The 15,000-nt window shown below is 29.5% G+C and overlaps 2 protein-coding genes across 2 annotated transcripts; both read right to left on the bottom strand.

Moving 5' to 3' along the window:
• Window positions 1–55: 55 nt before the first annotated feature.
• On the bottom strand, window positions 56–9,459 carry LOC130675734 (uncharacterized). Its single transcript, XM_057481571.1, has 18 exons — window positions 9,201–9,459; window positions 9,018–9,137; window positions 8,556–8,673; window positions 8,218–8,482; window positions 6,483–6,617; window positions 6,317–6,407; window positions 5,949–6,085; window positions 5,355–5,487; window positions 5,051–5,094; window positions 4,050–4,248; window positions 3,868–3,987; window positions 2,713–2,830; window positions 2,377–2,641; window positions 2,157–2,291; window positions 1,990–2,080; window positions 1,572–1,708; window positions 842–974; window positions 56–547 (listed from the first exon to the last, which is right to left on the bottom strand). Exons 1-18 carry the CDS (start codon window positions 9,342–9,344, stop codon window positions 497–499), a joined length of 2,436 nt encoding a protein of 811 aa, XP_057337554.1. The 5' UTR covers window positions 9,345–9,459; the 3' UTR covers window positions 56–496.
• A 1,463-nt stretch (window positions 9,460–10,922) lies between these two features.
• On the bottom strand, window positions 10,923–14,916 carry LOC130676590 (uncharacterized). The gene is made up of 9 exons (XM_057482929.1): window positions 14,648–14,916; window positions 14,465–14,584; window positions 14,006–14,123; window positions 13,668–13,932; window positions 13,449–13,583; window positions 13,283–13,373; window positions 12,950–13,086; window positions 12,488–12,620; window positions 10,923–12,226 (listed from the first exon to the last, which is right to left on the bottom strand). Exons 1-9 carry the CDS (start codon window positions 14,789–14,791, stop codon window positions 12,176–12,178), a joined length of 1,194 nt encoding a protein of 397 aa, XP_057338912.1. The 5' UTR covers window positions 14,792–14,916; the 3' UTR covers window positions 10,923–12,175.
• Between the last annotated feature and the right edge of the window lie 84 nt (window positions 14,917–15,000).

The following is a 15,000-nucleotide window of genomic DNA, read 5'->3' as shown; positions in this document are numbered from 1 at the left end:
CAAATGAAAGTTACTAAACGGTTATTTTTCCAAAGCAGATAAATAAAATTAAAAGTTGGTGGGAATAGCGTATACGAATATGTATTACAAGTTCAGACTTCCGTTTAAAGAAGACAACGGACCGACAGTATAAGGAAAGAACTCACGCGCGGGAGATCAGGGTTCGAATCTCGGTCAAAACAAGTGATTTTTTTAAAATAAAAATTGATACCAACACTGATACAGATGACATAAATAATAATAATAATTATAATAATAATAAGTAAAGGTTGCTATATTTTTTTCTCGGTGTATGAGCATATATTACCCATGTATATCATTCTATAATCATATAAGCTGCAAAAAAATACACATACAAAATGATCCACATATAACTTACATGTATATGAATGAACGAAAATATATCTATTTTTTTCATGATAACCGATTTTAATCAATTCTACATATGTATATTTTAAACTGGTTTTTACTATATAGTGAAGAATGTTGAAATTTGTTATCGCGTTGACAAAAGCATCGTGAAGTATGACCCCGATGTTTTTACCATCTGTATGAAAAACATAAATATATCTTGGAAATATTGATAATAGTAAGGGTTCGCGAAGAATTTGCGTATCCTTATTATTCGTATCTAATCATACAATTTGAATTTTTGAATCTTTTGAGAAATTCGCATCATCTGCAAATTATAGAATAACATTTTTCTTCAATTTACACAACGCAGGTTTAAAATTCAATAATAGAAATTCGTATCCAGTGTTCGAATTTAAATCATTTCGATCAGTATTCGGGAACCCTTAGATTTAGATTAAAAATGATATAAGAAATTTTTGATCATTACCATTCCAAAATTTTCAATAGATAAATCCATTATTTTAGCAGCAGTCAATTTGCAGGGCACTTGACTTCTCATTGTCATTAATATTAACAATTTCCGTGACTTTATCGAATTATTGAACCATTTCACTTGAGCTCTGTGTAAGACAAATATTGGAATGTATTAACAGGAATTTTGAATAAATTCATTAAATAATATTGATTAACATATGTTAATATAAGCCTTCTACGATTATTAATTTAGCTATTTACCCGGACCATAGTCCATTCGCTGGATAGATAGAATTTACACAACATCAAACTTACGTTTTTAAAATTACTCAGGTTTATTTTAAACCTGATTAGTTTGTCCATTTTTTATGCCTTTATGAATAGCTAGGATTCCCTCTCTTTACCAACCATTAACTATGCCAGAAGAATGAGAGGCTTCTGGGAACAACGAATTGATTAAAGAAGGATCAGATTCGAAGCAGCCAGCTTGTCCAAGTAACTTGATACCTCCGCATTTTGATCACAACGTGTTTTTACTTTTACAAATTTTTTGTTTACTTTATATTATAGTAGGTGCAGTATTCGTTATCGATTGTTGATGTGAAATATTTCAACAGTTTTTTAATTTTCTCGTGTGCTCTACTTTCAATCAGTTTTTATTAATCAACTGGAAATCGTAGAAGACTTAAATTATGCTTGATAATCAATAAATGTGATATTGGATTTGATCAGTGCATAATTACATGCTGTCTTGAATTTGTAAGCTCATGTCTGTTAACTGTTGTGACATAAAACATTCAAAAAAGAGATGTAATATCTCGGTGATTGTAAATGATACGTATTTCAATAACTGCTGGATTGTATTAGATTGTGTTATAATCTAAAAAATTATTCTTTTATGTATACATACATATATATTTATATATATAAACACAGAAAAAAAATTATCGACTGAAAGTAAATATTCTTGATTCAACAAAATTTTATTAAAAACCTCAAATTTCTCGGATAAAGTAGAAATCCCCTCTGACCAAGACAAATTCTCTTGGCTCAAGAAAATCTTGATTTGGTTCCCTTACGCGCTTGTCTTCAAAAATGTTTTCTTGACTCAAGATAACTTATTTTTCTGTGTATATATATCAAATATATTAAACGACTTACCTGGAATCCGGTGACACTTATAACTGGCAGATTGAGTCCGATTGTCAATCCGAAACTTACACAATAAGCGTTTTCGAGAAGTTCCGCAAATCTTGAATAATATAAAAATAATTATCATTCACATCAACTAATTCATATTATTAAATGGTATGAATTATTCCACATACTCTAAAGCTCGCCTGTGACTTCTTATACAAGATACCAGATGTTTGTATGGAATATCCTTTGAGTTTGACAAATAATCCCCGCCTTTGTGCCTTTCCGAATAATTTTTATTAATTGGTGTATTCACTAGTCGACACCTGCTCAAACATAGTCACCATCAATCAATAATTGTTAGCCGAAAATAAAAAAACTAATATTCTATATGAAAAACTTGGATGCTACCCTACAACTGCGAATAACCCACAAACATGTTGCACAAAGGTAATAAATGTAATGTCACATGAAATAATAACAACTGTAATGTTTACAACAAGTAGATTTGAAATAGCTAACATTAACCAGTAATGTTTTTCTCTGTCAATAATAATATACTCTAACGGAAGCGCTAATTTAAATGGAACAGTTTCATTTGTTTTTATGAATGCATTTATAATCCTCGGAAAAACCGGTTCCATTATAAAAATCACCACTGACATGTATGCAAATCCTATTGTAATATTCAAATCAAGTTTAAAGATTAAATTTTGCTTCTAATTTGTAAACTATTAGTACCATTACCTGCATATCCAGATGAAAAAAGACGACCGAGATTGGTATGATGCTGTAGTCTACTTTTTTCTTCATCATTTAATAGTGACTTCCAATCAGATACGATTCTATTGTATAGTTTTTTCATCTATGTAAATTTAATAACTTATTGTTGCATGAATGTATTATATATAATTAAACTAGAATATTTCGTACATTAGCACGGACTAATTGGATCTTCTTGCTCGTACACGAGGAACAAATGGCCGTCACTGCCCTTAACCTTTCGTCCATCGCGTATCCCTTACCGAAAATCGTTAGTCACACGGTGAGAAAATCTCCGCAATGTTAATTTTAATGCAATGTTGCTACGTCGATTTTGAAGTTAACCAATTTACATCAGATTGTTCATTTTTTAATAAAATTTTTCAAAAATAAATATTATCGGTGAATTCAATTATTTATAGGACTAGGCTTCATATTGTTTAACTGATTGATGCAGCTGATAACGTTTTTTAAAAATATGGCAACGTTGCAAATCAAATTTTACTTACGAGATCAGTTCCTCAGTGCGGGAATCGCTGTGATTTCACGATTTATTCGTATTAAAATAAATTCAGAAAAAAAAATGAAGCAACTAAAATTATAGGAGCTTTTTATATCGATTAGTAAGGCATTAATACATGAATCTGAATCGGTTTAAGAAAGTGATTATTTATTTTTTTGAAGTTATAATTAAAAAAAAAAAGGGCAGGGATTCCCTCATAGCGCGGCGGATGAAAGGTTAAAATTGAATCACTAAATTTTCTTCTATTACAAAATGAAATAATTCAAAGGGGTTAGAACTTAATGGACATAAGTGACAAAAAAATTTATTTTTCTCATATCGTTTTAAAAAAGCTAAATTTTCTGAGCTTAAAATCATGTTCAGCTGAAAATTTTTTATTAAAACTTATACTCCTTCGGTTCTAACCTCCTCAATTCTTGAAAACATAACTACGAACTTGAAAAGCAGCTTTGTATCTAATGCTCGAAAGCTAATTTAGAGTGACAGTTGACTAAGGTAGTTTGATTCTCCTGTACACAAACCAAAATTTCTATTCAAAATTTTCGCATTTGAAGAGTTAAAAAAAAAAAAAATTAAATAAAAAAAAAATATATATATATATTTTAAAAATAACATACCAAATGTGCTTTAGAGATTGCATTGAAATACTTGAAAATAAACACTAAATCAATTACCATCGAGGAAAATGATTCAAATAGAATATCCGGATCATCGAGATGCATCACAATAGCTATGACCTTTGACATCATTATTTTAAAAATAAAAAAATTGTTTAATAAAAGTTATAAATTAAATATACTTGTGGAATAAATTGCATGAAGAAAGCAGTCCATATGATCATTGTTATCATCACTTTTTTCTGTGGAGACTGATACGGCCACTGACCTATCAAATGAGAAGAGGTTTTTACTACTCTATAGTAGGGTTCATCGAAAATATCCATTGTTATAATATCTCCTGTTTCTGATGGCTTCAAGTTTACATATGACTTTAATCCACTATTTTACCTTATTGTTTCCCTCGCTACAATTTTTGATTGACACTGACAGACATTCTAATTGCTTAAATGTCTTATTTTGAAATCGTAATTGATCGCAGATATAAAGCTGTCATAGTAGCTTCGATTTTCTCGTTACTCCAGTGTTACGTAAGGAGAAACAACGTAATGAATATTTGATACTTCAAAAGTAGGGTTCGTTATTCTTATAGTCGTATTATAAAGGACGTCTTTTCGTGGAACGGTAAATTTACTTATCTCAATATGTATTTCTCAAGTGTAAGTGTCAGAAACAAGTCAATGTAAGTTTTGTATCTTTACAATAAGATACTTAGATTATAAATATGTTTATTGTATTACATAATTATTATTAGCGCAGTTATTTATGATTAATGTAATATTTGCAGTTTTCTTTAATATCGCGCAAGAATCGAGATACAATTATATACAAACATTTAGATATAGATTATACTATTTTTAACTTCCCGCTAAGAAAATCGATGATTTTCGAAAAATTTGGAAAGTTACTGTTTCCACCCCGATTTTCGAAAATCAAGTTTTCATCAGATGTCGACGTTTTAAGATCCTTGGAAGCTAGTCTGACTATTTTTAGAATGATGTCCGAGTGTCTGTGTGAGGGTTTTGGGGCTGGCCCGCAGGGTCAACGATAGACAGATTTTTTTTCTGTGTAACAACAATCTATATTTACTTTTATTAGAATATCAGGTTCTGAGTAATTCATCATATGTATATTTTAAACTAATTTTCACTACATGAAGAAGAATGTGGAAGTTTGTTATTGCATTGACAAAAGCATTGTGAAGTAAGACCCAGATGTTTTTACCATCTGTATGAAAAACATAAATAACCATTAGACAAAATTGTAATAACAAAAGTGTGCGAACAATTCACACTCAGAAATTATTAATGTCTGATCAAATAATTTGGATGCTCAAATAATTCAAAAGATTCGAATTTTATCGTGAATTATAGAAAATTCATTTTTTTAATTTATAAAATATGAGTTAAAAATTCAGCAATAGAAATTTGGAAGGAATGCATCTTTAGATGTTAATTAGTGATAGTAAAAAAAATTTTGATTATTACCGCTGCGAAATTTTCAATAGTCAAATCCATGATTTTAGCAGCAGTCAATTTGCAGGGCACTTGACTTCTCATCATCATTATTAATAACAATTTTCGTGACTTTATTGAGTTATGGAACCATTTCACTTTAGCTCTGTGTAAGACGGAAATTCGGGCGTATCAACAAAAATAATAAATTACTGATTCAAATAATATCAATTAACATATATTAATCTAAGCCTTCTACGATCATTAACTGAACTGTTTACCTGAGCAGTAATCAATACGTTCTACGGATTAATTGCATTGCCAAAAATAAAATGCTTCTAGGAGCAATGAATTAACTACGGAAAAGTCAGACTCGAGGCAACCAACTTGTCAACAACATGCGGTCTTGCATTAAATTCACAATGTGATTTTACTTTTACATTTAATTTGTTGACATTATGGTATACCTCCTACAACTAAGTTTGCCAATAGAATGTTGATATTTCAACAATTTCGTGATTTTCTCGTGTTCTATAATTTTGACTGATTAACTAAAAATCGTACAAGGCTTTGATCATACTTAGTAATTGATAATTCCGATATTGGATTTCATCAATGCATTATTACATGCTATGATGCATATGTAGGCTCATGTCTGTCAACCGTTGTGACATAAAACACTCAAAAAAGAGATGTAATATCTGGGAGATCGTAAATGATGCGTATTTTAACAACTGCTCTACTGTATTAGATTGTGTGATAATCTAAAAAAAATATATATATACATTGTATATACATGCACATCTGTATATATCTATATATTTGGGTGGATCAAAAAACCGACTATTTTTTTTTTTGATGACTAATTCGGAAAGTTTTAATTCAAGTTACGAGTTTTAAGATCAAGTCGGTTTTTTTGGATCACTTATATATATATATACATATAATAAATGTCTATATGTGGATATATATGTTGAATGTATTAATCTTTTTACCTGAAATCCGGTGATACTTATAAGTGGCAGGTTGATTCCTACTACCAATCCAAAACTTAGAGAATAAGCACTTTCGAGAAGATCCGCATATCTACAATAACATAAATATAATTATCATTCACGACAACAAATTACATCATTACATATTATGAATAATTCCACGTACTCTAAAGCTCGCCTATGGCTTCTTATACAAGATACCAAATGCCTGTAAGAAAGATCGTCTGAGTTTGGCAAATCATCTCCTCTTTTGTGACCATTCAAATAATTTTTATCGATTGGTGTATTCTCTAGTCGACATCTACTCCTCAAACATAGTTATCATCAATTGATAATTATTATTTGCAAAAATAGCAACTATCCCGGGAAAAAAAATTTTGTAGAATCATGTTAAAATATAATCATGATAAAACGTAATATAGTTATATAAAACTACATAAAATCATATAAAATGGCTGCTGCTTCATCTTATTTTATTAAATATATAAGATTATATATAATTTTGTATAGTTATAGAATTTTTATGTATATATAAATAAATAGACATTGAATTATACATTATTTTATCTCATTACCATCTCCGTAAAGTTTAATTCTCTTATCTTCAATGTAAAAACATGATAATGATGATATATAAGCGCATCTACGAATTTACATTTCGTGAATATTATAAATTAAACTTTATCGATTATAATAGTTAATTTATATCGTTATATCCTTATAATTTTTCAATTTTTTTGAAAGCATGTTCTATTGTTGCGACCAATTCTAAATTAAATGACTTAGTTGCATGATAATTATTATAACTTCAAAACAATTCTTTTCGTTGATTACGTAGTAAAATTAAAAAAGATTTTCCGATTGAAGATGACAAATAATATTATGAATAATTTTCTCAAATTAATTTTATCCAATATAAAAGGTACATTAAAATTTTTTTTGCAATATTTTATTTATGAATATAAATTAACTGTATGAGTATGATATAAAAAACTACATATAATTATAGAAAATCATATGAAAGTATACAAAATTATATATGGCCAAAACTCTTGTATAATTTCAACTAGACAGTTGTACATAATTTTATAGATAATTATAGGGGAGAATGGGGCAGAGCGGCCCCCCTGAAATTTTGATCAAAAAAAAAATTTTTTTTTTTCGCCTAATTACTATAAATCCGATATGTTTGAGCATTTTTACCCCTACGCATGACATTTGGGGCAAAATGGACAAGCCCAAAATTTTGAAAAAGTGATTTTTTCATATTTTTATCGTCAAATTAAAAAAAAATTAGTATAATTCCACATTTCTAGCCCCACGCATAACACCTGGGGCAAAATGGACCAGCCGAAACTTCCGAAAAAATTATTTTTTCATATTTTTCGACCGTTTCTCTATGTAAGAGGCAAATTTGGTCACTCAAAATTTATAAAAATTAAATTTTTTTTTTTTAGTTGATAAATTTTTGAAATAAAGTAAAACTATAGAATTGACTTTTTTTTTTATTAAATAACAATTAGTAATTAAGGTAATCGAGAGTGAACGATTTATTACACTTAAAAAAATTTTTTTCGAGTAATATAAAACCAAAAATAGTTGTCAAGAGCAAGAAATACATTCTTAATGAGGAAAACAATTTAAAAAAAAAAAAAAAACGAAAAAAAAATTTTTTTATCACTTTTTGGAGGGGGGCCGCTCTGCCCCACAAAAAAAAAATTTTTTTTTCAGAATTTTGGCAAAATGTCCATAAATTTGTTCGAAATAGGACAAAAGTAAAGTGATCTTATGGTTAAAAGCCACAAAAAATAATAATTGGCTTAGGGGGGCCGCTCTGCCCCACCCTCCCCTATAAATTTTTTTATTCCTGGGATATTTTTCACTGAGTACTTGGATGTTACCCTACAACTGCGAATAATCCACAAACGTGTTGCACAAAGGTGATGTACATGATGTCACATGAAACAAGAACTATTATAATATTATAAACAAATATAGTTGAAACGAACAACATTATCCAGTAATGCTTCTCTCTGTCAATAATAATGTATTCCAACGGAAGAGCCAATTTAAATGGATCAGTTTCATTTACGCTTATGAATACATTCAAAATTCTCGGGAAAACCGGTTCCAATACAAAAATAGTCGCGGACATATATGCAAATCCTTCAAATAAATTTGTAAATTATGATTAAACATTTTATTTTACTTTTGATTTGGAAACTGTTGTTATCGTTACCTGCCCATCCAGATGAAAAAATATATCCGAGGTTGGCGTGCTTCTCCAGTGTTATTTTTTCTTTATCGTTCAACATCAACCTCCAATCAGATATTATTCTATCGTGTAGTTTTTTTATCTACATAAATTTAATATCTTAATGTGCATAAATATAAATTATACATTATTAAACTGAAACATTTTGTACATTATTGCAAAATAATTGGATTTGACTTTACTTGTACTTAGGTAACACATTACCGCCACTGTTCTCAAAGCTAATAAATAAAATTTCTTTATGACTAAATAATTATTGAAAACATGATTGTTAAATGAAGAAGCAACTATATATTTTCTCCATGTCTGATGAAACAGTTGATTAAGGTAACTTGATTCGTTTGTACGAACGCAATAATTACCTTTTAGAATTAACGCATTCAAAGAGATGATAAAAAAAAGGTTAAATAATCAAATATTATATACCAGATTTGTTTTACTAATTGCATTGATATATTTTATTGCCGTCAATAAATCTACTGCCATATTTGAACAGGCTTCGAATAGAATATCTGGTTCATCGATGTGCATCACAATAGCTATAATCTTTGATGTAATTAATGAAACAAAAATAGAATTTCTTTAATAATCACTATAAAATTAATATACTTGTGGAATAAATTGCATAAAGAAAAACGCCCAAACGATAATTATAATAATTATCCTTTTCTCACGAGACTGATAGGGCCATTGACCTATCAATTTAGCAGAGTTCTTCATTATTCTATAGTAGGGTGCATCGAAAATATCCATCGTTACAACAACTCTTGTTTCTGTCGCCTTTAAGTTTACAAATGAATAAAAACCACGATTTTACCTCATTGTTTCCCTCTTTATAAATTATTTAAATGACATTAACAGACATTTTTTATTTTTACTTGTCTCATGTCATAAGCTTCCACCGTTGTAGATGGAAAGCTGTCTTGTAAACTTCGATTTTTTCATTCGTACAATGCCTCGCGAGGCAAAAGAATATAATGAATATTTAATCATTCTAGAAGTAGGGTTCGTTATTATTACAGTTCTTTTATAAAAGAGGGTCTCTTAGTAAAGCAGTAAATTTATGTTGCGAAGTGCGATTATAAGAGTCTAGGAGATTTATTTGGTCACAAAAAGATTATGAGATTGTAAATTTTTTTATTGTTTTATATTGCTATCAGTACTGACATTATTCATCGCAATTATCGTAGTTACAAATGAATTTTAGTTGTTATTTAAAAAATAGAACGTGATTAACGCTTTGATGAAAAGACGGTGAAATATGATCCTGCTGTTTTCATCATCTAAAAATGGAAAAAAAATAAAAAATAATCAAATTCAAACATAAAATTACAAACAATTTTATTTAGTGACCATAATAATGTATATAAATTTTATGTAGCACCAAGTTGGTCAAGAGCTTTATCTACTGAATCCAACAATATGGATAGAATTACATATATGTAAGTTATCGAGACTACTATTTGCTCTTTCAAAATAGTATACATCTACTTTATTCTTATTGAATAACTTGCTAAAGGTGTTAATTACGGTTCAAGTATTTTATTTTGAATACAGCGATTTCGTCTCAGTGTACATATCAGACTTTTCAGTATAGTTCAATGTAAACTTACTATAAACTGCTCATTACTAGAAAAATCTATTTCATGATTGCAACAACTTATCTTTAAACATCTAATGCACTGTCGTACGTTGAATAGCTATAGATACTGTTTAGTGATATCTCATACGAGTATACTGATGCAGAACAGATAACTTGGCTTCTGAAATAATACTGCTACTGAAATAATAATAACAATGCAAAGCTTTGTTTTATGTATAGGAGATGACCTGGCAAATTATATGAATTTTTGTTGCTACTTGGAACAAGAGGTACACGGAAAAAAATTAATCGTGAATGCAACATGATGCAGTCTTGGTAAATAAACACGATAAAATCATGTTGCATTCACATGATTTGTCATGTTCCGGCTACATGATAATCATGTTGCGGTAACATGAGAAAATCATGTGGAATTCACATGATTCGTCATGTTTCGGTTACATGATAATCATGTTGCGGTAACATAATAAAATCATGTGGCATTCACATGATTTGTCATGTTTCGGCTACATGTTAATCATGTGGCGGTAACATGAGAACATCATGTTTCGGCTACATAATAGTCATGTTGTGGTAACATGAGAAAATCATGTGGCAGCAACATGATTTTCATGTAACCGAAACATGACAAAACATGTGAATGCCACATGATTTTCTCATGTTACCGCAACATGACTATTATGTAGCCGAAACATGACAAATCATGTGAATGTAACATGATTTCATCATGTATATTTACCAAGACTGCATCATGTTGCATTCACGATTAATTTTTTTCCGTGTATCAGGTAAAACAGGATGTTCCGAAAAAAAAACTTGCCTAGTTTTCTTCTATATTTAGCATTGAAAAAGTAATATTTACATTGCATCATTAGTTTCACCACTGTGAATTATTAATTGCTGTGAAATTGCATTTCCAATAAAAACATGAACTAGCTGACCGAATGCAAATGGTCCGTAATGAAATAATCCATCAATACTACCCATTTGTAATACTAGTTAATGAAAAAAATGTAGTTACTTATTTTCCATTCTTTTTTTTTTGCATAATAATCATAAGATCATTCGTATGCTTGTTCAATTTACTGACATTCTATTCCAAACATATACATATTTAAATTATTTTTCAAATAGATCAGAAAAAACTTAATTTACACATATTTTCGAATCAACTGTTTTATGTTTATTTTTAGAACTACCCAGTATTGAGCCCAGAAAATGCTATGATTTGTTAATCAGTCAAAACGAAGAATCGCCGTTACAGAATCTTATATTGATTTTTTTCTGTAAGTTAATTTATTTTTAGAGAATATTTACTTATATATTAATATTCATCGCGCGAGAATCGAGATATAATTACACTGTAAAAAATCACCGGGGTAAGTCCAAACGGTGTAGGTGTTAAAATTATCGGTGTTAAATTTACCCCTGAAAGCGGTGTGAAAATAACGCCGTCACCGGTGTATTCTAGACCGGTGTTAAAATAACGCCGCCGGGCGTGTAGATATCTTTTACCAGTGTTAAAATATTTTACTTTGTGAATATTTTTATTTACTCGATCACTATACTTGTTAATAAATGATATTCTTTATTAACTTTCATAAAGAACTGACTTTTTCGTGTTTTATAATCTTTAAAGTTAATCATCCAAGCGGACGCAGTTTACCCTACTTTTACACCGGTTACCCGGTCTTAACACCGATTTTACTCCACTTTTACACCGGTTACCCCGATTTAACGACGGTATTTTTAACACCGGTGTAATTTTATTTTAACACCGGGCGGAGTTAAAATGAGTCGATTTTTAACACCGCTCTCTTTACAGTGTATATACAACTATTTAGATATAACTGTATATAATTTATTCTTCCGGGTAACGACAATATATCTTTACTTTTATTAGAATATCAGGTTCTGATTAATTCATCATACGTATATTTTAAACTAACTTTTACTATGTGAAGATGAACGAGGAAGTTTGTTATTGCATTGACAACAGCATTGTGAAGTAAGACCCAGATGTTTTTACCATCTGTATGAAAAACATAAATACCCATTAGAAAGAATTGTAATAACAAAAGTGTGCGAACAATTCACACTCAGAAATTATTAATGTCTGATCAAATAATTTGGATGCTCAAATAATTCAAAAGATTCGAATTTTATCGTGAATTATAGAAAATTCATTTTTTTAATTTATAAAATATGAATTAAAAATTCAGCAATAGAAATTTGGAAGGAATGCATCTTTAGATGTTAATTAGTGATAGTAAAAAAAATTTTTGATCATTACCATTCCGAAATTTTCAATAGTCAAATCCATGATTTTAGCAGCAGTCAATTTGCAAGGCACTTGACTTCTCATTGTCATTATTAATAACAATTTCCGTGACTTGATCGAGTTATCGAACCATTGCACTTCAGCTCTGTATAAGACAAGGGTTCGGAAGTATTAACAGAAATAATAAATTACTGATTCAAATAATATCAATTAACATATATTAATCTAAGCCTTTTACGATCATTAACTGAACTGTTTACCTGAGCAGTAATCAATACGCTCTACGGATTAGTTGCATTGCCAAAAATAAAATGCTTCCGGGAACAATGAATTAATTACGTTGATATAAAACGTTTCAACAATTTCGTGATTTTCTCGTGTTTTCTAATTTTAATGAATTAACTAAAAATCGTACAAGGCTTTGATTATACTAAATAATCGACAAAAGTACAGATTTTATGAATACATAATTACATGCTTTTTTGCATTTCTAAGCTCATATCTGTCAACCGTTGTGACATAAAACATTCAAAAAAGAGATGTATTATCTGGGAGATTGTGAATGTTGCGTATTTTAACAACTGCTCGATGGTATTAGATTGTGTGATAATCTAAAAAATTATATATATACATTGTATATACATGCACAGCTGTATATATCTATATATTTGGGTGGATCAAAAAACCGACTATTTTTTTTTGATGACTAATTCGGAAAGTTTTAATTCAAGTTACGAGTTTTAAGATAAGTCGGTTTTTTTGGATCACTTATATATATACATATATTAAATGTATCAACTATTTTACCTGGAATCCGGTGATACTTAAAAGAGGCAGGTAAATTCCTACTAGCAATCCAAAACTTACAGAGTAAGCGCTTTCGAGAAGTTCCGCATATCTACAATGACATAAATATAATTATCATTCACGACAACAAATTTCATCATTAAATATTATGAATAATTCCACATACTTTAAAGCCCGCCTGTGGCTCCTGATGCAAGATACCAAGTGTTTGTATGGAATATCCTCCGAATTTGACAAATTATCTCCTGCTATACGACCTCCAGAATAATTTTTATCGATTGGTGTATTTGCTAGACGACATCTATTTAAACATAATCACCAACAATCAATAATTATTATTTGCAAAAATAGCAACTATATTGTACATTTAATACTTAGAGGTTACCCTAAAACTGCGAATAATCCACAAACGTGTTGCACAAAGGTGATGTACATGATGTCACATGAAACAAGAACTATTATAATATTATAAACAAATATAGTTGAAACGAACAACATTATCCAGTAATGCTTCTCTCTGTCAATAATAATGTATTCCAACGGAAGAGCCAATTTAAATGGATCAGTTTCATTTACGCTTATGAATACATTCAAAATTCTCGGGAAAACCGGTTCCAATACAAAAATAGTCGCGGACATATATGCAAATCCTTCAAATAAATTTGTAAATTATGATTAAACATTTTATTTTACTTTTGATTTCGAAACTGTTGTTATCGTTACCTGCCCATCCAGATGAAAAAATATATCCGAGGTAGGTGTGCTTCTCCAATGTATTTTTTTCTTCATCGTTCAACATCAAGCTCCAATCAAGTATTACTCTATTGTGTAGTTTTTTTATCTGTATAAATTTAATATCTTCTTGTGGCATAAATATATTATATATATTCAAACTGAGATATTATTGCGAAATAATTGGATATTTTTTTGCTTGTACACAGGAAACAAATGACCGCCACTGTCCCAAAGCTGATCAATAGAATTTCTTTATGATAAAATAATTATTGAAAACATGATAGTAAATTGAAGAAGCAACTTAATACCTTCCACATAAAAGTCTAATGGAACAGTCGACTAAGGTAACTTGATTCCTTTGTACAAAGGCAAAAATTGCCGTTCAGAATTCACGTATTTAAAAAGATAACAAAAAAAAAAAGGTTAAATACTCGAAAAATTATATACCAGATTTGTTTTACAAATTGCATTTATGTATTTTATTGCGCTCACGAAATCTACTGCCATATTTGAACACGCTTCGAATAGAATATCTGGATCATCGATATGCATCACAATAGCTATAATCTTTGATGTAATTAATGAAATATAAATAAAATTTCGTTAATAATCGCTATAAAATTAATATACTTGTGGAATAAATTGCATAAAGAAAAACGCCCAAACGATAATTATAATAATTATCCTTTTCTCACGAGACTGATAGGGCCATTGACCTATCAATTTAGCAGAGTTCTTCATTATTCTATAGTAGGGTGCATCGAAAATATCCATCGTTACAACAACTCTTGTTTCTGTCGCCTTTAAGTTTACAAATGAATAAAAACCACGATTTTACCTCATTATTTCCTTCTTTATAAATTATTTAAATGACATTGACAGACATTTTTTTATTTTTACTTGTCTCATGTCATAAGCTTCCACCGTTGTAGATAAGGAACTGTCTTGTAAACTTCGATTTTTTCATTCGTACAATGCCTCGC

Source organism: Microplitis mediator, chromosome 10 (genome assembly GCF_029852145.1).
Source record: "Microplitis mediator isolate UGA2020A chromosome 10, iyMicMedi2.1, whole genome shotgun sequence".
Lineage (NCBI taxonomy): Eukaryota > Metazoa > Arthropoda > Insecta > Hymenoptera > Braconidae > Microplitis > Microplitis mediator.
This window is presented reverse-complemented; position numbering and strand designations above follow the sequence as displayed.